Source organism: Ziziphus jujuba, chromosome 5, assembly GCF_031755915.1.
Source record: "Ziziphus jujuba cultivar Dongzao chromosome 5, ASM3175591v1".
NCBI lineage: Eukaryota > Viridiplantae > Streptophyta > Magnoliopsida > Rosales > Rhamnaceae > Ziziphus > Ziziphus jujuba.
In genome coordinates, this window is record NC_083383.1 from 31,227,205 (window position 1) to 31,252,485 (window position 25,281).

The window sequence follows — 25,281 nt, forward strand, 5'->3', positions numbered from 1 at the left end:
GGAAAACAAGTTTTCAATGTAGTAATCACAGTCATTTTTACATGGTATTTGTTCTCTTGATATAACATCATTCTTAGTTTGTCTTCTTGCATATTCTTTAGTTGTTGTAAGTCTCTTTGTCTTGGTATTCTAGGACTGTTTCTGAGTGAGTTTTTTCTGAGGAAAGAGAGGTTGTACAAGGGGATTTGTGGTGTTTTATGGGTCTAGTAAAATTTGTAAAAACCAGAGAAAGAGTTATGGTGTATGAACTGAGTTTTGTAGTGCAAGCTGCAGGAACTTATTGGATGGAATTAATCAAGGATGTAGATTCATTTCTTGAATCGAACCTCATAAAGAATCTTTTTAAGTGTTCTTTCTGTTATTTTTGGAACAGTTTAGTGTTGTGATTGAATACCTACTGGTTGAATGATAACTAATGGCAAATTGGATGAATTTTTAAATACCATCCATTAGGCTCTCCTAAGTTGGTAATGGATTGTATAAGTTTTTACTTCGTTTAACATTTAAGATCATTTATAACACTTGAATGGTACTCGAAAGTTGGTCTTCTTTTCTCTTGGTATTATTGAGGAACATTCTGGATAGGTAGTTTATGATAAAGAGAGAGGATTTAGTAGGGATTTTGGGTTGGTTTATGGGTTTAGAGAAATCTGTACCAGGAGAAAGAATGTTATATCAAGCTTTGTTCATAGTGTTAAGAGCTTCTTATCGGATCTAATTCATGAAAGATACATGTGTATTCTGGATTAAACCTCGGAAATTTGTGTGTGTTCATTCTTTCTTTAGTATTTAATTTTCAATAGTTTTGTTGGTGAAGACTCAAGTTCCTAAGCTCAATACAGCTCATCTTCTATAAAGCTCTACAGCTCAACTCAGCTCACTCCAGCAAATTACTTTCAAAAATCATTTTATTTTATTTTTTTGCAATAATTAATTTTAAAATTTCACATTTTTTGTTTATTTTTAATTATATTTTATTTAAATTATATGATAAGTTTCCATTTTTTATACATTTTAATTATATAATCTGTTTAAATAAGTTATATGTTTTGATAAAATATATTTACTCAAATTTATTTGAAAAATTGTAATATATTTAGTTGAATATATTCGATAAATTATAATTCATTTCAACACATGTAGTAAAATATATTTGGCAAATTATAGCTTGGTTGAAAAATTTTATGGAGTTAAAATTACTACATGAATTTTTTTCAAACTAAAAAAATTATCATTTAACTTAAGTAAAATTAATTATTATAAAAAAAAATTTAACTTAAATAAAAGTGTAAGAATAATTTAAACTTCTTTTTAAACCATGTGAAAGGTATTATTAAAAATTTTAAGAATTTTTTAGCATCTACCTTAACCTTAAATATAAAAAATTTTCCTTATTTTGTATGAAAATAAAGGAGAAAAGAAAGAAATTATAAAAATAATTGACACCACATAGGACAAAGAATCATTCATTCTCATTTGAGAAAATACAAGGGAGCCATTATTGTACGGAATAAGAATCATTCATTATCATGTCGGAAGCCATTATTGTGTGGGTCCCTCTTCCACCAAACCCAACGACCATTATTAGAACGAAAGGCCAATTGAGCTACCACGTGGCCCATGTCGAGTGGTTATAAGTATTGGCCTGTGCCACCAACTTCCGTATTCATTTAACTTAAGTAAAATTAATTATTATAAAAAAATTTAACTTAAATAAAAGTGTAAGAATAATTTAAACTTCTTTTTAAACAATGTGAAAGGTATTATTAAAAATTTTAAGAATTTTTTAGCATCTACCTTAACCTTAAATATAAAAATATTTCCTTATTTTGTATGAAAATAAAGGAGAAAAGAAAGAAATTATAAAAATAATTGACACCACATAGGACAATCATTCATTCTCATTTGAGAAAATACAAGGGAGCCATTATTGTACGGAATAAGAATCATCCATTATCATGTCGGAAGCCATTATTGTGTGGGTCCCTCGTCCACCAAACCGAACGGCCATTATTAGAACGAAAGGCCAATTGAGCTACCACGTGGCCCATGTCGAGTGGTTATAAGTACTGGCCTGTGCCACCAGCTTCAGTATTCATCTGGTAGCTCTGTTGAGTTTCTGGTTTTCTTCAACAAAGGCCTTTTCGACTTTTAGTTTTCTCTTCACCTCCAAGAAACGCAAATGGCAGATACTATTCTTTTCGATATTGTTGGAGAAATCATTTTGAATTTGGGTTCTTCAGCTCTCAAAGAGATAGGATCGCTTTGGGGTGTCAAAAATGACCTCCGAAAGCTTAACCAGACAATGTCTGTGGTGGAAGCTAAACTTCTTGATGCAGAGGAGAAGCAGACACGCAGCCATGAAGTTAGTGTTTGGCTAGAGAAGCTTCAAGACATTGTGTTTGATGCTGATGACTTGGTGGACGAGTTTCACACTGAAGATCTCCGACGCAGAGTGATGCCTGGGAATAAAATGAGGAAACAGGTATGCATTTTCTTCTCAAGCTCAAATCAACTTGTTTTTCGGTTGAAAATGAGTCACAAAATAAAAGAAATTAGAGGGTCTCTAGGTGAGATTAAAGATGATGCAACCTTTCCTAGTTTAGAGACTCGCCATGAAGAAAAAGAATTAGTCTCACCTAATGTGAGAGAGACTCACTCGTATGTACGCGAAGAAGAAGTCGTTGGGAGGGATGATGATAGAAGGGCGATAATAAAACACTTGGTGGATGTTGAAACTAGTGAGAGTGTCTCCTTCATTGCCATAGTTGGTATTGGGGGATTAGGAAAAACAACACTTGCCCAGCTTGTTTACAATGATGATAAAGTTCAAAAGCATTTTGATCTAAGAATGTGGGTGTGTGTCTCAGATGTCTTTGATCTGAAATCGATTGTTGGGAATATTGTTAGATCCCCAACCAATGCATCCCTAGATCAACTGAAAGACAAGCTCAAGAAAAAAATAGATGGACAAAAATACTTTCTTGTGTTGGACGACGTGTGGAATGAGGACTCCACAAAATGGGAAAGCTTGAGGAGCTTGTTAATGGGTGGTGCAAGAGGTAGCAGAGTTTTGGTAACCACCCGTAGTAAAAAGGTTGCTGAGGTAACCCGCCCCATGTTGCCATATACCTTAGAGGGTCTAGACCAAGATAAGTCCTGGTCTTTATTTGAAAAACAAGCTTTTGGACAAAGGCCAGATTTTGAGAAATCTGATTTTGTGGCCTTAGGAAAGGAAATTGTTGACAAATGCAGAGGAGTTCCTCTGGCCATAAAATCAATAGGAAGTATATTATACTTCAAAAAATCAAAAGCTGAGTGGTTGCTTTTCAAAGATAATGAGCTTGCTGAAGCAATTCAGCAAGAAGACAATAATATCATACCCACACTCAAGCTAAGTTACAATCATCTCCCTTCATATTTGAAACGTTGCTTTTCTTACTGTAGTTTGTTTCCAAAGGATTACAAATATGATGTGCAAGAGTTGATTAAATTGTGGATGGCACAAGGTTTGATTAAGTCAAACAGAAACCAATGTCCAGAAGACATTGGTTATGGATACTTTTTGGATCTACTTTGGAGGTCCTTTTTTCAGGAAGCAAAGGAAGATGAATGGGGTAATCTCGTGTGCAAAATGCATGATCTCATGCATGATCTTGCAATTTCAGTTGCTGGTACTCGTAGTGTCTTAATAGATAAAGATTCTATCAAATTTAGTGAAAATCTTGTTCACGTATCTTTTGATATTCCACTAGATAAAGATTCTATCAAATTTATTGAAAATCTTGTTCACGTGTCTTTTGATATTCCACTAGACGGTTCAGCAATTTTGAAAACTTTATCGCCGTTGCTTAAACATAATTATAAGTTGCGGACATTATTTTGTGTTCCTGAATTTCATCTTCCTGAATTCAGGTTTAATTTTGAATCTAATGTAGCAGTGACAAACTTGAAGGAAATTTGTTCGGAATTTAAGTCGTTACGGGCATTGGGCTTGCAAAAAATTTCAAAAATGCAGAAGCTACCAAAAAATTTGGGTGCATTAAAACATTTGAGATATCTTGATCTCTCATTGTTTGTTGAAATCCAAGAGCTGCCTAATTCTATCACCAAACTGCAGAATTTACAGACATTGAATCTTAGAAGGTGCAAGAAGTTATCAAGTTTGCCAAGAGATATGCATAAAATGGTGAGCCTGAGGCATCTTGTGTTGGATGGTTGTGATAGATTGAGTCATATGCCCAGCAGACTTGGAGAACTGAGTTGCGTTCAAACATTAGATAGGTTTGTTGTGGGGGCTAAACAGTCGAGGAGGAAGAATACGAGTATTGGTGAGGTTGGGGAACTACGCACCCTTAACAGTTTGAGAGGAGTGTTAAGAATTGAAAATTTGAGACCTGATATTGAAAAATCAGAGAATCCAAATCTACAACAGAAGCAACATCTACGACAGCTAGTTTTGAAGTTTGATAGGGAACTAGATGATGATATTTTTGTGGAAAAATATGAGAAGTCGTTAGAATTGTTGCAGCCACATGCTAATTTAAAATGGTTGGTAGTTACTAATTACATGGGAGTGGGATTTGCAAGTTGGGTTATGTCCCTTGTTAATCTTGTTAAATTAAAATTAATTGGATGTGTTAAATGTCGGTATCTCCCACCTTTGCATGTATTACCTTGTCTGCAGCAACTTAGTCTTCTTTTCTTGGATTCCTTGGAGTGTATTGGTGTTGATCAGAATGCGACTGCTACTAGTAGTAGTTCAAGTTGTGACATGCCGTTCTTCCCTTCCCTGAAGAAACTTTGGATTAAGGAGTGTCCAAAACTAACTTCCATGCCATTATTTCCATTTCTTGAGAAGTTAGTCCTGAAAAATACCAGCTCCAAGCCATTACTACAGACGTTGACGATGACAATGGCGATGGCACAAAAGGAAGCTAGTTCTAGTTCTACTTCTAGTGCATCATCATCATCATCATTCCAATCTCTCTCCAAATTGGAAAGTATGGGGATTCGATCCATTGACGACATACAATCTCTGCTACAACAAGGTATGGCCTACCTCTCATCTCATCGCTCCAATCTCTTTATATGACCAATGGGGTGCCCTATTTCTATTTCTATTTCTAATTTGAATTCTTTCCCTGAAGCTGCTGTTATGTGCAACCTCTCATCACTCCGATCTCTTAACATCGGAGACTGCCCCAATTTGACATCGTTGCCAGAAGCTATGGGCAACCTCTCATCACTCCGATATCTTCACATCGACGGCTGCCCCAATTTGACATCGTTGCCAGAAGCTATGGGCAACCTCTCATCACTCCAATATCTTTTCATCGGAGGCTGCTCCAATTTGACATCGTTGCCAGAAGCTATGTTCAACCTCTCATCACTCCAAAATCTTCACATCGGAGGCTGCTCCAATTTGACATCGTTGCCAGAAGCTATGGGCAACCTCTCATCACTCCAAGATCTTTACATCCGAGGCTGCTCCAATTTGACATCGTTGCCAGAAGCTATGGGCAACCTCTCATCACTCCAATCTCTGGACATCATGGCCTGCCCCAATTTGACATCGTTGCCAGAAGCTATGGGCAACCTCTCATCACTCCAATCTCTGGACATCATGGCCTGCCCCAATTTGACAACGTTGCCAGAAGCTATGGGCAACCTCTCATCACTCCAATCTCTTCGCATCGTAGACTGCCCCAATTTGACATCGTTGCCAGAAGCTATGGGCAACCTCTCATCACTCCAATCTCTTCGCATCGTAGACTGCCCCAATTTGACATCGTTGCCAGAAGCTATGGGCAGCCTCTCATCACTCCAATCTCTTCGCATCGTAGACTGCCCCAATTTGACATCGTTGCCAGAAGCTATGGGCAACCTCTCATCACTCCAATCTCTTTCCATCGAAGGCTGCTCCTGTTTGACATCGTTGCCAGAGGGCCAGATGTTTCGCACTTTAACGTTTTTGGGCATTTCCCAGTGCCCAGTCTTACAACAACGATATAATAAAACATCTCCCATGATTGCCCACATTCCAAATTTAGAGATCTACTGAAAGCTCTGCTAGTTGGTAGTTTCTACAGGTACATTCCATATATCCATCTTTCTATCTATTTCTTAATTCTTCCTACTGATTTCAATTCGGTGCTATATATTATCTATCTTATGATATTAATTATCTACTGCTTTCTTAATTTCTTACTTCTCACTGCTTTATGGAGTTTGTCCATTACCAGTTTACCAATCTTGCAACAAAGATATACGAACACTGTTTCATACTTCCACTGAAACACGGATACATGCTACTTGTAAATTTCTTATTGCACCTTCATTCATATTTCAATCTCTTACTTTCTTAATTTCTTCATACATCTATCTTAAGCTTATCTTATAATGATGACGATGATGATGCCTTATTTCTCCCATATTATTTCCTTATAATTGTGCAGAAACATATAGAGTGCCTGCAGCCACATCCACTATCTATACACCTTCTTTTTGATCTCCTGCTGCAAACTATAGTGGAATTATGTTAATTGTAAATTCCACCAGTAAGTTTTGATCGTTTTACATGCTTTTGAATTAGTTTTAAAACAGTGTTATCTGAAAATAAATTCTGCTATGTACACATTATAATTGTCACAAATAACATATAATATAAGATTATCTCAACCTCCCCTGTTTGCCCATTTCTTAAGGCAATGCCCATTTGGTTAAATGCTCCCCTGTTTGCTATGTATATGCTCTGCGTCATAAAATAAATTGTCTATAGCTTGTATTTAGTTTAAGCTATTAAATTTCCCATCAATCTAAGCTATTTGTTTAATCTATCCTTAATGCCAGGTTTACAGATTGTGTTGCTTGTACAGAATCAATTATCAATCCATCCCAAGTAGCACTCATAGAATAAGCAATAGTGGTAGTAATTTGTCATTTCTTCCAATAATAATTATGGACTTTAATATATTGTTTACTTCGTTTTTTTTTTTTTTTATTTACTTTTTTATGATTATTATTATTTTTTTTTAATTTATCACTGTCCCAACTTTTGGGCAGTTTACCTCTGCAACACTCCAAAGAGATTGGGTTCCCTGGAAGCTTGAAAATGCAAAGCCATATCTGCAATGAAAGCCCTACCTGTTGTTGATGCAGAGTAGTGGAGAAGCATACACGAAAATATCAAGTTAGAGATTGGCTTGAGAAGCTTCAGGATGTCTTATGTGATGCTCATAACTTTGTGGAAGAGTTTCAGTGATATCGGTCTGGGAGACTACGTCAAAGCGGGTGAGCATTTTCTTCTCAAGCTCACCAATTTTCTTTCAGGATAAAGATGGGTCATAGCTCATAGCATAAAGGATACCAGAGAGACACCATATGAGATTACAGGCAATAGAATCTTTCACTTGGTTGAAGAGATTTCTTTTGGAATCTCTTTTGGAAACTAAATCAATTTCCATATCTTACTCTTACTTTGATCTGCAATGTTAAAAGTTTTACTCATTTAATTGTCTATTCTTTTTTGGATTGCATTTTATCATCATCAAGTTGTTGATCTCGATTCCTGTATTGGCTTCAAAGTTGAAAGGTATCGCATACTGCCAATGTGATCGTAAATTTGTTAGTACTTTGCAGCATGTTGGCTTCACTGTTTCTATTACTGTAGTATCTGTTCTCTCTATGTGTTTGTGTATTCCTTTATATTTCTCTGTTTATACAATTAAAAGTGATGTGAATTCTTTCTTAATGTACTGGCAGATTTGAACTTAACTGAACTTAACTTGAAGTACACTCATTAAACAATGTCTTTCAACCAAAAGGTGAATAACAGAACATTCAACGAAGCCATGCGTTTTGAAGCTGAGTCAGCAAGATTCTGTTTTAACAGTTAGAGGCTTGTAAAAGTGGCTCAACTGCATAAACAGATACACTGCCGCAGAAGCTTTCAGTCACGATCGATGTCACCATTGTTCTTTTTTTCCTCATTACCTCTCTTTCTTAGTTTTTCTTTGTCTTGGTACTGTTTAGAAACATTCCAGATGAGTGTTTTGGGAAAGAGAGATGGTGTAGAAAGCATTTTCGGTTAATTTAAGGGTCTATAGAAATCTGTACCAAGAGAAAGAATGTTGTATCAAGCCTTGTTCATAATGCTAAGAACTTCTTGGACTGAGTTAACCAAAGATGCAGGTCTATTCTGGACTGAACCTCATAAATTTACGTGCTTTCTTTAGTATTGAATTTTCAATGGGAGGCTCAGGTTCTAAAGCTCAATTCAGCTCATTGTCTAAAACGCACCGCAGCTTCAGCTCTGCTCACTCCATCAGCATCTGCTGGAATATGCTTTCTTCCATTGTCTTCAGATCAAGTTAAAAAACTCATTTCCTTTTACTATGGAATATTACAAAAATTTTCATTTTTGAAAGTACGTATATGGTTTTGTTATGATTATTATTATTTTCCTATGGTATTGTCTATAAAATCTTTGAGCTTCCTGTTGCTAGATGGACAACTTGGAGAAAGAAATATACCTGATCACAAGCAAATGTACCCAGAATTATATTATTGTTTTCTCTTTTCTGCAAAGATGTCTTGTTTGTATAGGTAATTTATATGTATAAATCTCTACTGGAAAATTAATCCCTCTAAATAAATTAATTTTGCATCGTGTACTCTTACTTTGCTCTCCATTATTACAGGTTTTACTGAGTTAATTGCTACTCTTTCTTAGACTCCATTTTATTGTCATCAAGCGGCCGATCTCCATTTGTTGATTGGTTTTGCATTATGAAGGTATTGCTCGCTCCCAATGTGATCATAAATTTGTCAGTGCTTTTGTGGCACTGCAATTCTGTTATATAGTATAGTTTCTGTGTTTTTATGTGTGTGTGATCTCTTATATTTGTCTGTCTATACGATTAAGAATGCTGTGAATTCTTTCTGTATGTCTTAACTGCCAGCCTCGAACTTAATGAGTACATTAATTGAATTCAGAATATCAGCCAATATGCTAGTACTATTTGGTCCTCATTTGATCAAAGTAATGTATTGAAGTACATTTTTAACATTTAAGATCTTATTCACAACACTTGCATGGTGTTAAAGAGCTGGTAACTTTTTTTTTCACCCTTTCTTTACAATATTAATTTATAGATCTTTAAAAAAAAAAAAAAAAAAAAAAGCATTAAGAAAATGTCTAGAGATTAGTATGTCTCTGTAATTAAATATCAAATACTTGTACTGTCATGACTTTCTCTTTTTATGAGCAAATTTTTGATAATTTTATTTATAAGTAGTTTCACAATGAAGCAGGGTTTCTATGTGGGAGCTTCAGTCATTATTACATGTTGATTCGTTGATGAACTCTCAGCTTTAAAGCTCAAACCAGCTCATCATCTGCAAAGCCCTGCAGCTCAGCTCACTCCATCAGTTTCCAACTCAGCAGCATCCATCTAATCAAACTTAGCTACTTGGTCTTCTGGCATACTAGCTAGCTTCCAGTTGTCAGTTATTGCAGTTAGAAAATCTTTATGTTTATGTACTCATTGTTGTCAAGACCGATATGGCACTTGTCTCTACAAATATCAAACTTAAACTCAATACTCAATTAACTGAAGACTCAGTTTTTTTCTTGGCCAAATTTCTATGACTTTCTCTCTCTTTCTTTCACTGTTTTTATTAAATTCAAAATTTCAGATATTTTGGGTGAGTTAAAACATTTGAGATATCGAATTAAGGTTGATGGATCCTGATCAAGCTCAATGAAATTGGCAATCAGGCAAGCATTCTAATTAATGCTGCCTGTGGCGGAGTGAATCAGATCATTGCCCAGTTCAACTCGCAAAGCTTGGGAGTGTACATTTCCAAATGCTTATTTAATCAAATACTAAGATTATTCATATAACTACAGTAATATTCAAACTAAATTTCCCACCAAGGAGAATCATCAATCTTCTTTGGTGTTTGACTTGCATCTTTCTGTAAACACACTTAGAACTGCCATTTCATATAAAATCATTGCATGTAAAATTTTAAGCTATGACTGTTAAATTACCATTGATCCCAAGGTCCACCTTTTTGGGGTTTCTTTCTATGTGTTTCTATTTATTTTATTTTATTTTTTTTTAGAAGTGGAGTTGTTGAGTTTTGAATTCAGGACCTATTGGATCTGTGGTTCTAATACATGTTAAAATACATGTTAAATTATCAGTGATTCCAAAAGCTTACGTTTATGGAAAGTGGTTTTCATTTCGTTTATATTTTTCTCTAATGATGACCAAACAAAAACAAAAACTGGAAACGATGGAAAACTAATAAATAATAAAAAAGAGCTAGGGTTTGTTTTAGAAGGTTAGAGAGAGAGAGAGAGAGAGAGAGAGAGAGAGAGAGAGAGAGAGAGAGATGTTTAATAACTTCAAATATTGGCGAACAGAACATATTCTCTTTCTGTGTGAATCCTTTCACTTGAAAAATTTTATATACTACTTCGTAGAGACAAAGAAAATTGTTTTAAATATTAACTTGAGTTGCAAGTGAACATGAGTTTTCATCAAAGCTAGTAGCTTCTTAATGCAATATATATAAGTAGATGTATATATCCATCACAAACTGGTCGTTGAACAAAGATCCTACTGGTCGTTGGTGTTGGCTGTAAATAAGGGGCAACAGCATATGATTATTGGTGTCATAAAGATAATTATGGGAAACTAGGAAGACCACTTATGTGTTTCATTTGAAAATCTTATCTAAAGTTTTAAAATGCGGCGAAGATATTAATTGGTTGAACAGAAAACAATGTGGTAGGAGTAGGTTATCAAGGTTGGACTGAGCTGGTGATAGAGCTATAGATATGCTACACCAGAAACTTGATTTATTTGATCTCCTGATATAGCAACATTCTTTCTTAGTTTGTCTTCTTGTATATTCTCTTCTTGTTGAAGTCTCCTTCTCTTGGTATTCTAAGAATATTTCTGGCTGACTGTTTTCTGAGGACAAGAGAGGTTCTACAAGGGGACTTGCGGTGGTTTACAGGTTTAGTAAAATATGTAAAACCCAGAGAAAGAGTTATGGTGTATGAACTGAGATTTATAGTGCAAGCTGCAAGAACTTATTGGATGGAATTCACCAAGGATGTATACTCATTTCTTGAATCGAACCTCATAAAATCTTTTGTTTTAATTGTTTTTTTCAGCTTTTTTGGAATAGTTTAGCGTTGTGATTGAATTCATACGGGGTTGAATGGTAACTAACAGTAAATTGGTTGAATTTCTAAATACAAATCAATTAGGCAGCATTATTTTCTCCTAAGTTGGTAATGGATTGTATAGGTATTTACTTCTTTAACAGCTTACTATAACATTTGAATGGTACTTGAAAGTTAGTTTTTTTCTGCCTTTTACTTCGTTTTTGCTCTTTCTAAAATACTAAGAAAATATCTAGAGACCTCTGTAGTACAATATCAAATACTTGTACTGTCATGAATTTCAATTAGAAGGATTGGAGTCATGTTTTATTTTGAGCAAATTTTTTGAATGACATTCACAGGAAAGCAGGTTTCCAATGTAGGAATCGTAGTCATTTTTACACGCTATTTGTTGATGAAGACTGAAGTTCTGAAGCTCAATCCAGCTCATCAGCTACAAGATTCAGCTCAGCTAACTCCATCACTTTCCACATCAGCAGCTTCTATTTAATCAAACTTAACTAATTTGATCTTCTGTGATATTATTTGCCATTTGTCAGTTATTACAGTTAGAAAATGTTTCTGTATTCAGTTTGGTCAAAACAAACAGTTCTTCTCTCCTCAAACATCAAACTTTTTTTCTTGACCACCTTTTCTACGATTTTCCCTCTCTTTTTCTGTTGTATCAAACTAAGAACCAAAAATAGAATATTCAACCTTGTCGCTGACTCCTATTATCTGCCTCAAGCATAAAGGAGCAAAGTATTATGTGAGAAAGAGTAAAAGTTCAACAAATAAATGGAACCGCGAAACAGGTGTGAATTGATAAATATCAATGCCTACTTAGCTCCCTAGAAGAATCTAGAGTTATCTTGTTTTCTCTTCCGACTTAGCTCCCTAGAAGAATCTAGAGTTATCTTGTTTTCTCTTTAAAAATGGAGAACAACTAGTGCCTTGGAAGTGGTGAGAAAAATATCTATAATTAAATATTTCTAGAAGTATCTACAACCTACTTTCTCTTCTATAAATAGGTGATGATGTATGAGTTAGGTGTCATGTCCAAAAGCAATAGAAAAAAGAGAGAGTGCTTATGTGTGAGTGTGAGTGTGTGTCCTTTGAGTGAGAAGAGTGTGAAAAGGTGTTTTGTGTCCTAGTGTAAGTCAAAAATCAAGTGAGTGTGAGTGTGTTAGTGTGTGTTGCTCATTTGTGTGAGTGAGTGTGTTGCTCTCTTTATACGTGAGAGTGTACCAATTGTTTTATATTAATAAAAATCAATTTTCTTGATTTCTCCTTTAGTCCTTTGTCTCCAACATTTTTGGTATCAGAGCGTGGTTGGTCCAAGTTCAACTTTGTGGGAGCTTCTTGTTCGTGGTCACGCAGTCAAGACTAAGTTTACGTAGTGCTGCGGGAATTTCCAGCAACCATAATGGGAGACCTTCAAGTTGGTGGAGGTATTAAGAAGCTCAACAGTCAGAATTACGGCACGTGGTCAACGTGCATGAAGTCATATTTGAAGGGCCAAGATCTCTGGGAGATCATAGCTGGCAGTGAAGTTGAGCAACCACAGGATGCTGAGGCTTTGAAGAAGTGGAATATCAAAGCTGGTAAGGCAATGTTTGCCCTTAAATCTAAAGTTGAAGAAGAGATGTTGGAGTACATACGGGATACTGAAGTGCCAAAAGAGGCCTGGGACACATTTGCAAGACTCTTCTCAAGGAAGAACGACACAAGGTTGCAGCTTCTCGAGAGTGAATTACTGTCAACAACACAGCACGACATGACAATCCAGAAATATTTCAACAAGGTAAAAACTCTTAGCCGCGAAATTACTGAGTTAGATCCTAGTTCTCCTATTACAGAATCTAGAATGAGGAGAATAATTTTACATGGGTTGAGACCCGAATTTAAAGGATTTATTTCAGCCATTCAAGGTTGGCCAGTCCAACCTTCATTGATTGAATTAGAAAATTTACTTATTGATCAAGAAAATATGATCAAACAAATGGCTGGGGTCTCACTAAAGAGCGATGAAGAAGCGCTCTTTAGCGGCAGAAGAAAAGGTCGACCCAAACAACAAAAATTTAATAAGGTAAATCAACATGGAGAAGATTTTAGAGGAGAACAAAGGAATAATAAAAATAGACAACAATTTTTAGAAAATAAAAGAAATAATGGACGATTTTTTGAAAATAAATGAGATGATGGAAGATGCTTCAACTGTGGAAGAAAAGGACATTATATTAAAAACTGTAGACTAAGGAAGAAATTTACAGAAAGTAATATAGTTATCCCAGAGCCTCAAAATAATATAAGTGAAGATGAATGGGATGTTGAAGCATCTTTAGCTACTGCTGAGCTCATGGATGGCTCAAGTTCAATGCAAGAAAGGGAAACGGCACTCGCAGTGGTTATCCCTAGACGCATTGATTATAAAAATGATTGGATTATAGACTCTGGAAGTTCAAATCATATGACGGGAGATAAAGAGAAGCTGCAAAGCATGACAGAGTATAAAGGAGGGCGTATGGTGGTGACGGCAAATGACTCAAGATTGCCGATAGCTCACGTTGGTAAGGCAGCAATCATGCCTCGTTTTAGTTGCCATCAAGTTCAACTGCAAGATGTCTATCATGTGCCAGGAATGAAGAAGAATTTGCTGTCAGTAGCTCAACTAACATCTTCAGGAAATTATGTATTGTTTGGACCTGAGGATGTTAAGGTGTATCGAGACCTTAAAATCTCTGGTACACCAACAATGAAGGGGCGGCGATTGGAATCTATCTATGTGATGTCAGCAGAGTCTGCCTACGTAAACAAGACAAGAAGGAACGAGACATCAGACCTTTGGCACGCACGGTTAGGACATGTCAGCTACAAAAAGTTGAAAGTGATGATGAAAAAGTCAATGCTCAAGGGTCTTCCCCAACTCGATGTCGGTGTCGACACAATCTGTGCAGGGTGTCAATACGGCAAAGCACATCAACTACCATTTGAAGATTCAAAGTTCCAAGCAAAAGAGCCTCTGCAACTCATTCACTCTGATGTCTTCGGGCGTATCAAGCAGTCATCAGTTGGAGGCATGCATTATATGGTGACATTCATTGACGATTTTTCAAGGTACGTCTAGGTTTTCTTTATGAAAGAAAAATCTGAGACCTTTTCAAAATTTAAGCAATTTAAGGAAAAGGTAGAAAAAGAATTAGGCAAAAGGATACAATGCCTACGCACAGATAATGGGGGAGAATATACCTCAAGAGAATTTATACAATATTTAAGAGAATACAAAATACGACATCAATTGACGTGTCCAAATACTCCGCAACAAAATGGTATTGCGGAAAGAAAGAACCGGCATCTTGCAGAAACATGTCGGAGCATGCTACATGCAAAAAATGTTCCAGGAAGATTTTGGGCTGAGTGCATGAATACAGCAGCTCATGTGATTAATAGGCTCCCTCAAGCAAAGTTAGAATTCCTCTCACCCTTTGAAAAACTATGGAACATAAAACCCACAGTAAGCCACTTTCGAATCTTTGGCTGTGTTTGCTATGTGTTTGTGCCTTCTCACTTACGCATGAAGTTTGATAAGAAGGCAATAAGATGCATTTTTGTCGGATATGATAGCCAAAGAAAAGGGTGGAGATGTTGTGACCCTAATACTGGACGATGTTATACTTCACGAAATGTGGTGTTCGATGAAGCATCTTCTTGGTGGGCACCTCAAAATACAGAGTTGCCAAATTCAAAGGAGATTGAGGTCAAGCTACAACAAAATATGGGGGAACAAGAATATGAAGCATGTCAGCCAACAAATGAAGGAGAAGACGAGCCAACTATAGCAGACGAGCCTACGATATCATCTCAAAGTCCCTGGCGGTCTGGTGTACATCAAGGAATACCAGAGAACATCGGGTCGAATCTTCAACAAAATGACGAAGAGACAACTCCACAACCAAGAAGATCTAGCAGACAATGAAGACCAAATCCCAGGTACACTAATGTAGTAATAACAGAAATGGAGGATATAAAAGAACCTACATCATATGAAGAAGCATCTAAATATCATGAATGGAGAAAGGCTATGGAAGAAGAAATTTCTGCATTAAATCAAAATCAAACTTGGGATTTGGTGCCTAAACCTAAAACTGTAAAACCCATATCCTGTAAATGGGTTTACAAGATAAAAACTCATCATGATGGATCAATTGAAAGATATAAAGCTCGTTTAGTCGCACGAGGATTCTCACAGCAATATGGACTAGACTATGATGAGACGTTCAGTCCAGTAGCAAAGATCACTACTGTACGTGTTCTACTAGCACTTGCAGCAAGTAAAGACTGGAAGCTGTGGCAGATGGACGTGAAGAATGCCTTCTTGAATGGAGATCTAGACAGAGAAATTTATATGATACAGCCAAAGGGTTTTGAAAGCAAAACTAATCCAGAGTACGTGTGCAAGCTAAGGAAGGCACTTTATGGTCTAAAACAAGCTCCGCGGGCATGGTACGGTAAGATTGCAGAGTTCCTTCTTCAAAGTGGATATATAGTATCTTCTGCAGATTCTAGTTTATTTGTGAAGACTGAAGGAACAAAACTAGCAGTAGTGCTAGTATATGTGGATGATTTAATTATCACAGGAGATCATGAAGATGAAATCTCTCAAACAAAGAGAAATTTATCAGTTCGCTTCCAGATGAAGGAACTTGGGGAGCTCAAGCACTTCCTTGGACTCGAAGTTGACCGAACAGAGAAAGGTTTATTTCTTGGTCAACAAAAGTATGCAAAGAATCTACTACAAAAATTTGGAATGTTGGACTGCAAGCCAATATCAACTCCAATGGAGGTGAATGCTAAGCTATCTGCATATGAAGGAAAAGACTTGGAGGATGCTACTATGTACCAACAATTGGTAGGAAGTCTTATCTATTTAACACTGACGCGGCCAGATATTTCATTTGCAGTTGGAGTTGTAAGTCGGTATATGCAAAGTCCAAAGAAACCTCACTTGGAAGCAGTCCGACGAATATTAAGGTACGTTAAAGGCACTATAAACTTGGGGCTTCTATATAAAAGAGGAGAGGAATGCAAGTTGGTTGGTTACTGTGATGCCGACTATGCTGGAGATCATGATACACGACGATCGACTACTGGATATATATTCAGCCTTGGTTCAGGAGCAGTATCTTGGTGCAGTAAAAGACAACCAACTGTGTCTCTGTCAACTACAGAAGCAGAATATAGAGCAGCTGCTATGGCAGGCCAAGAAGGTATGTGGTTAAGACAACTACTTAAAGATTTACATCAACAAGTTGACTATGCAGTTTCTCTCCATTGTGATAACCAATCAGCAATACAATTGGCGGAGAATCCGGTATTTCATGCAAGGACAAAACATGTGGAGATACATTATCATTTTATCAGAGAAAAAGTACTGCTAGAAGAAATTAAAATGCAACACGTTAAAACAGAAGATCAAGCGGCAGACTTATTCACTAAAGCACTCAATATTACCAAGCTTACAAAGTTAAGAGAAATGCTCAACATGGTGAATAGAGAATCAATCAAGAGAGTCGACATTGAGGGGGAGTATTGATAAATATCAATGCCGACTTAGCTCCCTAGAAGAATCTAGAGTTATCTTGTTTTCTCTTCCGACTTAGCTCCCTAGAAGAATCTAGAGTTATCTTGTTTTCTCTTTAAAAATGGAGAACAACTAGTGCCTTGGAAGTGGTGAGAAAAATATCTATAATTAAATATTTCTAGAAGTATCTACAACCTACTTTCTCTTCTATAAATAGGTGATGATGTATGAGTTAGGTGTCATGTCCAAAAGCAATAGAAAAAAGAGAGAGTGCTTATGTGTGAGTGTGAGTGTGTGTCCTTTGAGTGAGAAGAGTGTGAAAAGGTGTTTTGTGTCCTAGTGTAAGTCAAAAATCAAGTGAGTGTGAGTGTGTTAGTGTGTGTTGCTCATTTGTGTGAGTGAGTGTGTTGCTCTCTTTATACGTGAGAGTGTACCAATTGTTTTATATTAATAAAAATCAATTTTCTTGGTTTCTCCTTTAGTCCTTTGTCTCCAACATGAATAAATGCATCATACATTCTCGCTCAACACTTTTATTCTTTTTAAAATAAAAATGATCTAAAATGTGTCCATATACACATACCAACATTGCATTTAGAACATTTTTAAAAGAACCTTTTTTCCTTTGACAAAAAATTGCTTTCTTTCCATGTTCTTTGAAAGCAAATTGCATATCTACCCTTAACAAAAAAATAAAAACCGAAGTTTTCATTTCTTTTCTGTTTCCCAATTATTTCTCATTTATTAATGCAGGTTTAAAAGAGAGAAAAATTTGGCTACACCTCCATAAAGGAAAGAACAAATTCTAGTGTGAACTGTGTAAGCAGGTAAATTACCATCTGTATCACAGCATACATATGAGATTATTGCTAATCGATCTGTCAACTTTAATGCTTTTAGTCATAATACAAATAAAAACACAGCTGGATTCTGAAAATATATGCTCCCCCAAATAGAAAGAAAAATAACTATTAGCGACTAATTGCTTAAAATACTGGCAATGCAGGTTCTTATAATCCATTCGGTGATATAAATCTTCCTCTTAAAGTCCTGTTGTAGCTAAGCAAATCATTAGTAATTTCAGAAGCAGTTTTGTTCATCATTGCTGATGGAATCATTGACAAGTTGGGTTCTTTTGCCTGGAAGAGATTGGATTGCTTTTGGGTGAACACAGTGTCTACAATCAAAGCTGTACTTCTTGATGCAGAAGAGAATCGGACACAAAGCAATCAAGTTAAGATTGGCTGGAGAAGCTTGAAGATGTTGTGTATGATGCTGATAACATAATGGATGAGTTTCACCCTGAAGGTCTGAGGTGTACAGTGATTCCTGGCAATAAAATGAGGAAATAGGTATGCATTTTGTTCTAAAGCTCAAACCAACTTGTATTTAGGCTGAAAATGAGTTTAAAAAAAAAAAAATCAAAGAAGTTAGAGAGGCTTCAGACAAGAGTAAAGCAAATAGAACCCTTTATAATTTAGAAAGGTGTTCTAAAGAAACACAATCAGCCTCAACTTATGAAGCCAGAGAGACTCATTCCTATATAGGTGAAGAGGAGGTTACTGGGAGGGACAATGATAGAATGGAAATACTCAAACATTTGTTGGATGATGAAACTGCAGAGAATGTCTCCATCAGCCATAGTTGGTATTGTAAGACTAGGAAAAACAACACTTGCCCAACTTGTTTTCAATGATGATAAGGTCCAAAAGCATTTCAATAAGACTCTGGGTCTGTGTCTCTGATGTTTTTAACTTGAATCTTATTGTTTGGAATATTATTAAATCAGCAACACATACAGCTAAATCTATTGCAAAATGACTTCAGACAAGTAATAGTCAGAAAAAGATGCTTTCTTGTATTGGATGATGTTTGGAACGTGAACTCCACAAAATGGGAAAGCTTGAATAGCTTGTTAATTGGTGGTGCAAGTGGTAGCAGAGTTTTAATAACTACCTGCAGTGAGAAGGTTGCTATGATAACCCACATTTGTAGGATATCACTTAAAAGGTTTGGATGAAGATAAGCCTTGGTCTTTTTTTAAAGAAAGAGCATTCGACCTGGGGCAAGATTTTGAGGAATCAGATTGTGACCGTAGGAAAGGAAATTGTTCAAAAATGCAAAGGAGTTCCTCTTGCAATGAAAACAATAGGAAGTATATTATACTTCAAAAAGTTCACAACTGAGTGGTTGATTTTCAAGGGTAATGAACTTGCTAAAGCAACTCAGCAAGAAGACCATATTATAACAAAACTTGAGCTAAGTTACAATCATCTCCCACCGCATTTGGAACATTGTTTCACTCACTGCAGATTGTTTCCAAAAGATTATCAAATTGATGTGCAGTGTTTGATAAAACTGTGGATGGCACAACGGTTTATTAAGTCAAACCAAAACCAATTTCTAAAATATATTGGTTATGGATACTTTTTGGATTTAATTTGGTGATCCTTTTTCGAAGAAGTATATACAAATGAATTTGGTAATATCTACAGATGCAAAATGCACAATCTCATGCACGATATTGCAATTTCAGTGGCTGATAAGGACGTGCCTTCATAGATAAAGATTCTACTAATTTTCCTGAAAAACTTATCCATGTGTGTTTCAATCCATCAAGAAATAATGTAGCATATTTGAAAGGTATATTTCCCTTGTTTGAACAGAACAAGTTGAGGACAATTATTAATGCTCATCCACATCATTTAAATTGTATGGCTAATGATACAGTGGAAGGTAAGGCAGTTTCTCCTTCAGTGGCATACTGCAACATGATTCTTTCAAAATTTAAGCTATTACAAGCAGTGGATACCTTCAGATTCACTTTGCTGAATAAACTGCCAAGTAGTTTGGGTGGATTGATATTTCAATGTTCTGTCATATCGTAGAGCTACCTAATTCAATCACCAAACTGCAAAATCTACAAACATTGATTCTCTGTTTTTGCATTAGATTATCAAGTTTGCCAAGAGACATGCATATATTGGTGCGCCTGCGGTATCTTGAAATGCACAACTGTTTTGGTTTGACCCATATGCCTAGAGATTTGGAGAACTAACATGTCTCCAAAAATTAGATTAGAAGCTTAAGGAGGCATACCAGCAGGCTTGTTGAACTGCAAAACCTCAGAGGAAGGTTAACCATTCATAATTTTAGAGTTGATGAAGATGTTGGATCAGAATCGACGACAGCAAATTTACACGAGAAGAAACATCTATAAAGCTTAGAATTATACCATTTGAAATCTGAGGAAGATGGTTTTGCAGAAAAACATGGAAAATCCTTAGAATGGTTGCAGCCACATCCAAATCTAAAAAGCATTGAGAGTGGATGGATATGTGGGAGTGAGATTTGCAAGTTGGGTTTTGTCCATTGTCAATCTTGTGAAACTAGAAATAGTAGAATGTGAAAAATGCTGGTATCTCCCACCATTGGATCGATTACCATCTCTTCAGAAACTTCATCTGGAAAGATTGCCTCTTTTGGAGTGTATAGTATTGGACATGTCAAGCTTGAAACAGTCTTCATTATCACCAAGAATACCATTTTTCCCTTCTCTTAAAATATTCTTCATTTGGAACCATCCTGAACTAGTTTCAATGCCACTCTTTTCATATTTTGATTTCATATCCCTGAAAAATACTAGCTTGAAACCATGAGAGCAGACAATAATGATGAAGAGTTACGGTAGGGAAGCTTCTTCTTCATCTTCATTGTTAGAGTTTGTGACCCGAATTTTTGTTGACCCGACCCGAAAAGCTCGCGGTGCGACCCATTTGGTGAATCTAAATTTTGGAGAAAAATTTAGGGCTCTATGGTGGAAGCGGAGGTTTTGGGCTATCGGCCCGAGACCGTAGCCCACCACTGAGCCCGATGGGGGTGCGGGGGCAGCGCCCCCGCGGTATGGACCTGTTCAATTTTAGGGTTTCTTCTGTACTATATATATTTAGTTTTCGGCTGTAATTAGGGTTAGAAGGTATCGCGCAGTCAGGCTCACCTTTTGTACCAATCTTTCGATATTGGATTTGTTCTCCCTGCCCGTGGTTTTTCCCGTCAAGGGTTTCCACGTTAATTTTGTGTTTGTTCTTCGCTTTCTTTGTTTCCGTTGCTATTTGTTTTTCTCCCAATTCCGTAACAAGTGGTATCAGAGCCACATCGATCTATTTGGGAATTTTTTTTTTTCGATCATGGCAACAAAGTTCGACATTGAGAAATTTGAGCGCAACATGAGTTTCTCCATGTGGCAAGTCAAGATGAAGGCGATTTTGACACAGAACCGTTTACACAAGGCGTTGGTTGGCAAGGAGCAGATGCCGTCTTCGTGGGATGCCGAAAAGAAAGCCGAGGTTGATGAGCGTGCCCTATCCACCATTCAGCTATGCTTGTCCAATGAAGTTTTGAGGGAGGTCCTTGATCAGAAGACAACAAAGGACTTATGGGACAAGTTGGAATCTTTGTACATCACAAAGAATCTCACAACGAAACTGATTGCGAAGCACCGTCTATACACCCTTTCTATGGTTGAAGGTACATCTATTAAAACACACATAGATGATTTTTCTACTATTTTGTTGGATCTGGCAAACATGGACATTAAATATGATGATGAAGATCAGGCCCTAATGCTACTGCGTTCCTTACCTCCATCGTATAAAAATTTTAGGGAGACTTTGATTTACAGTAATAAAACCCTAAAATTGGAGGATGTGAAAGCTTCTTTATATTCTAAGGAGTTGTTTGATAAGGAGTTGACCAGCAGTTTGGATAACAATAATTTTGGGAGTTCCGGAGGAGAGGGTTTGATTGTTAGAGGTAGAACATCATCTAGAGATCAAAATAACAATGGTGGTAGTCGGCCAAGATCGAAGTCAAGGTTCAGAAACCTTATTTGTCACTACTGTAAGAAAAAGGGGCACATCAAAACTGAATGTCGTAAGCTTCAGAATAAAAATAATGAAAAGAGTAAGGAACATGCCGAAGCCAGTGTCGCACATGAGGAAATTGAAGATGGAGATGTTTATTCAGTGACTGAGGATAGTTCAGGCAAGCAGGGATGGATTTTGGATTCAGCCTGTTCGTTTCACATCTGTCTCCATAGGGATTGGTTCTCTTCTTATGTTCCGGTGGATAAAGGTGTTGTGCTGATGGGAGATGATCATCCTTGCTGTGTCATCGGCATTGGAACTGTAAGGGTGAAGATGCATGATGGAATTATTAGAACACTATCTGAGGTACGTCACGTTCCAGATATGTCTAAAAATTTAATTTCTTTATCTGCTTTGGACAAGTCTGGTTGTTCTTTTGCTGGTGGAGGTGGAGTTTTGAGGGTTCTGAAGGGTGCTTTGGTGGTGATGAAAGCTAGCCTGGTTGGTACATTATACAGGCTACAGGGTTCTGTGGTAATGGGGTCGGCTGCTGTTTCAGTGTCCATGTCAGATTCGGATGTTACTCGTTTGTGGCATATGAGATTGGGCCATATGAGTGAGAAAGGTTTGGCGATGTTGAGCAAACGGAGTTTGCTTGGCGATCGGAGTATCTCGAAGTTGGAGTTTTGTGAACATTGTGTGTTTGGGAAGCAGAAGAGAGTTAGCTTCAGTACTGGAATTCACAAAACCAAAGGTACTCTAGACTACATTCATTCAGATCTTTGGGGACCCGCACGTACTGCTTCTAAGGGTGGTGGCAGATATATGTTGACCTTCATTGATGATTTCTCCAGGAAGGTCTGGGTATATTTTTTGAAGCACAAGAATGATGTATTTGCTATCTTCAAGCAATGGAAAGCTTTGGTAGAGAAGCAGACGGAAAGAAGGGTGAAGCGCCTTCGTACAGATAATGGATTGGAGTTCTGTGATGGTGTTTTCAATGAGTTTTGTAGAAACGAAGGGATCGTTAGACATCTCACAGTTAGAGGAACTCCGCAGCAAAATGGTGTGGCTGAGCGGATGAACAGAACTCTTATGGAGAAAGTCCGATGCATGCTGTCGAATTCTGGGTTAGCACAGGACTTTTGGGCAGAAGCAGCTGCTACAGCTTGCTACTTGGTGAATCGTTCTCCATCGGCAGCAATCGATTGCAAGACTCCTGAAGAGGTATGGTCTGGAAAACCTGCTAATTATTTAGATTTGAAGGTGTTTGGATGCCCTGCCTATGTTCATGTTAATGATGGTAAGCTTGAGCCTAGATCGAAGAAGGGCATATTTCTTGGTTACCCGCAGGGTGTAAAAGGATACAAAGTTTGGCTTCCTGATCCAAAGTCATCTAAGGTTGTGATTAGCAGGGATGTTGTGTTTGATGAGATGGCAATGCTGCATCCGAAAAAGGAGCTCGTTGTTTCAGACAATATGCCAAAGCAGGTGGAGTTTAGGGTGGAGGAAGTAAGTACTTCACAGAATGGTTCAGTTTCAGGCCCATTTGAGACACCCACTCATGTGGAAGAAGAGAGAATTGAGGAGGTGCAGGAGCATTCGATTGCCAAGGATAGACCTCGCAGGGAGATCAAGAAGCCCTCTAGTTTAGCAGACTATGTCACTTTTGCTTGTGTTGCAGCACAGGAGATCGAGAGTCCCAGTGATCCTTGCAACTATCATGAAGCCATTTCATGTGAGGATTCTGCAAAGTGGTTAATTGCTATGCAGGAAGAGGTGGAGTCGCTTCATAAGAACCACACTTGGGAGTTAGCATTACCTCCAGAGGGTAAGAAGATTGTGGGATGCAAGTGGGTCTACAAAAAGAAAGAAGGCATCCCTGGTGTTGAAGATGCGAGGTACAAAGCACGTTTAGTAGCGAAGGGGTATTCACAGGTACAGGGAGTTGATTTTAATGATATATTTTCCCCTGTCGTTAAACATACTTCTATTCGTGCTTTGTTAGCGCTAGTTGCTATGCATGATTTAGAGTTGGAGCAACTAGATGTGAAGACCGCTTTCTTGCATGGTGAGCTTGAGGAGACAATTTATATGCAGCAACCCGAAGGTTTCGAGGTTGAAGGAAAAGAGGATCATGTGTGTTTGTTGAAAAGGTCCTTGTATGGTTTGAAGCAATCCCCTCGTCAGTGGTACAAGCGGTTTGATGGGTTTATGTTTAGCCATGGTTATTCTAGAAGCCAATATGATAGCTGTGTGTATTTTAGGAAGTTGGAAGATGGCTCATTTATCTATTTGTTGCTTTATGTTGATGATATGCTGATAGTGGCCAAGAAGAAATCCGATATCAACAGATTGAAAGCAGAATTGAGTGGTGAATTTGAGATGAAAGATTTGGGAGCGGCAAAGAAGATTCTTGGTATGGAGATTGAGAGAGATAGATCTGCAGGTAAACTTTTCTTGACTCAAAGATCTTTTGTTGAGAAAGTTCTGGAGCGTTTTGGAATGAAGAACGCTAAACCTGTAAGTACTCCATTAGCTACTCATTTTAGATTGTCTGCTGATATGTCACCACAGTCGGATAGAGATATTGAGTATATGTCACATGTTCCTTATTCTAGTGCTGTTGGTAGTTTGATGTATGCTATGGTGTGTACCCGTCCTGACATTGCACATGCTGTTAGTGTTGTGAGCCGGTATATGGCTAATCCTGGCAAACAACACTGGCAAGCTGTCAAATGGATTCTAAGGTACTTGAGAGGCACTACTAACACTTGTTTAGAGTTTGGTGGAAGTAAGGAGGGTGTACGTGGATATGTTGATGCAGATTTTGCTGGGGACCTTGATAGAAGGAGGTCCACTACTGGTTATGTATTTACTCTTGGAGATACTTCTATCAGTTGGAAGTCTGTTTTGCAAGCAACAGTTGCACTATCAACTACAGAAGCTGAATATATGGCTATAGCTGAAGCGGTGAAAGAAGCTATTTGGTTAAGGGCGTTGATAGGTGAGTTGAGCTCTGAGCAGGAGAGTACGGTCATCAATTGTGATAGTCAGAGTGCTATCTATCTCACTAAGGATCAGATGTTTCACGAGAGGACAAAACATATAGATGTTCGGTATCATTTTGTACGTGATGTTATTGCTCGTGGAGATATTGTTGTCAGCAAGGTGAGTACTCATGATAATCCTGCTGACATGATGACCAAGGCACTTCCAGTAGCCAAGTTTGAGCATTGCTTGGACTTGGTTGGTGTTTGTTGTTGAGCTTTGCCTTTTAGGGACTTTTGTGGAAGAGGATGGCAACTTTTTATCGAAGATTGGAGTTTTGTATGTTTTTTCATTCCTTATATGGAATTCGTGTCAAGGTGGAGATTGTTAGAGTTTGTGACCCGAATTCTTGTTGACCCGATCCGAAAAGCTCGCGGTGCGACCCATTTGGTGAAACTAAATTTTGGAGAAAAATTTAGGGCTCTGTGGTGGAAGCGGAGGTCTCGCGCAGTCAGGCTCACCTTTTGTACCAATCTTTCGATATTGGATTTGTTCTCCCTGCCCGTGGTTTTTCCCGTCAAGGGTTTCCACGTTAATTTTGTGTTTGTTCTTCGCTTTCTTTGTTTCCGTTGCTATTTGTTTTTCTCCCAATTCCGTAA

General features: G+C 37.4%; 1 protein-coding gene across 17 annotated transcripts; it reads left to right on the forward strand.

Moving 5' to 3' along the window:
* The first annotated feature begins 2,075 nt into the window (after positions 1-2,075).
* On the forward strand, positions 2,076-9,643 carry LOC107403345 (putative disease resistance protein RGA3). Of its 17 annotated transcripts, none has more exons than XM_060817138.1 (8): positions 2,076-5,051; positions 5,151-6,560; positions 6,853-6,928; positions 7,066-7,293; positions 7,555-7,594; positions 7,765-8,607; positions 8,703-8,796; positions 9,316-9,643. In XM_060817138.1, the coding sequence occupies exons 1-2, from the start codon at positions 2,183-2,185 to the stop codon at positions 6,062-6,064; spliced, it is 3,783 nt and encodes a 1,260-aa protein (XP_060673121.1). In that variant the 5' UTR covers positions 2,076-2,182; the 3' UTR covers positions 6,065-6,560; positions 6,853-6,928; positions 7,066-7,293; positions 7,555-7,594; positions 7,765-8,607; positions 8,703-8,796; positions 9,316-9,643. The 17 variants fall into 17 exon arrangements, with proteins under 17 accessions (XP_060673121.1, XP_060673116.1, XP_060673117.1 ...); XM_060817133.1 differs by having other exon boundaries at positions 5,151-6,092; positions 6,246-6,317; positions 6,459-6,560; positions 7,066-8,607; XM_060817134.1 differs by having other exon boundaries at positions 7,066-8,428; positions 8,508-8,607.
* Positions 9,644-25,281: the final 15,638 nt, after the last annotated feature.

Bases quoted from the DNA above. Each gene is read 5' to 3' on its own strand.
- LOC107403345 (XM_060817126.1), top strand. From the start codon at position 2,183: ATGGCAGATACTATTCTTTTCGATATTGTTGGAGAAATCATTTTGAAT. The intron at 5,052-5,150 runs GTATGGCCTACC...CTTTCCCTGAAG, and splicing joins ACAATCTCTGCTACAACAAG to CTGCTGTTATGTGCAACCTC.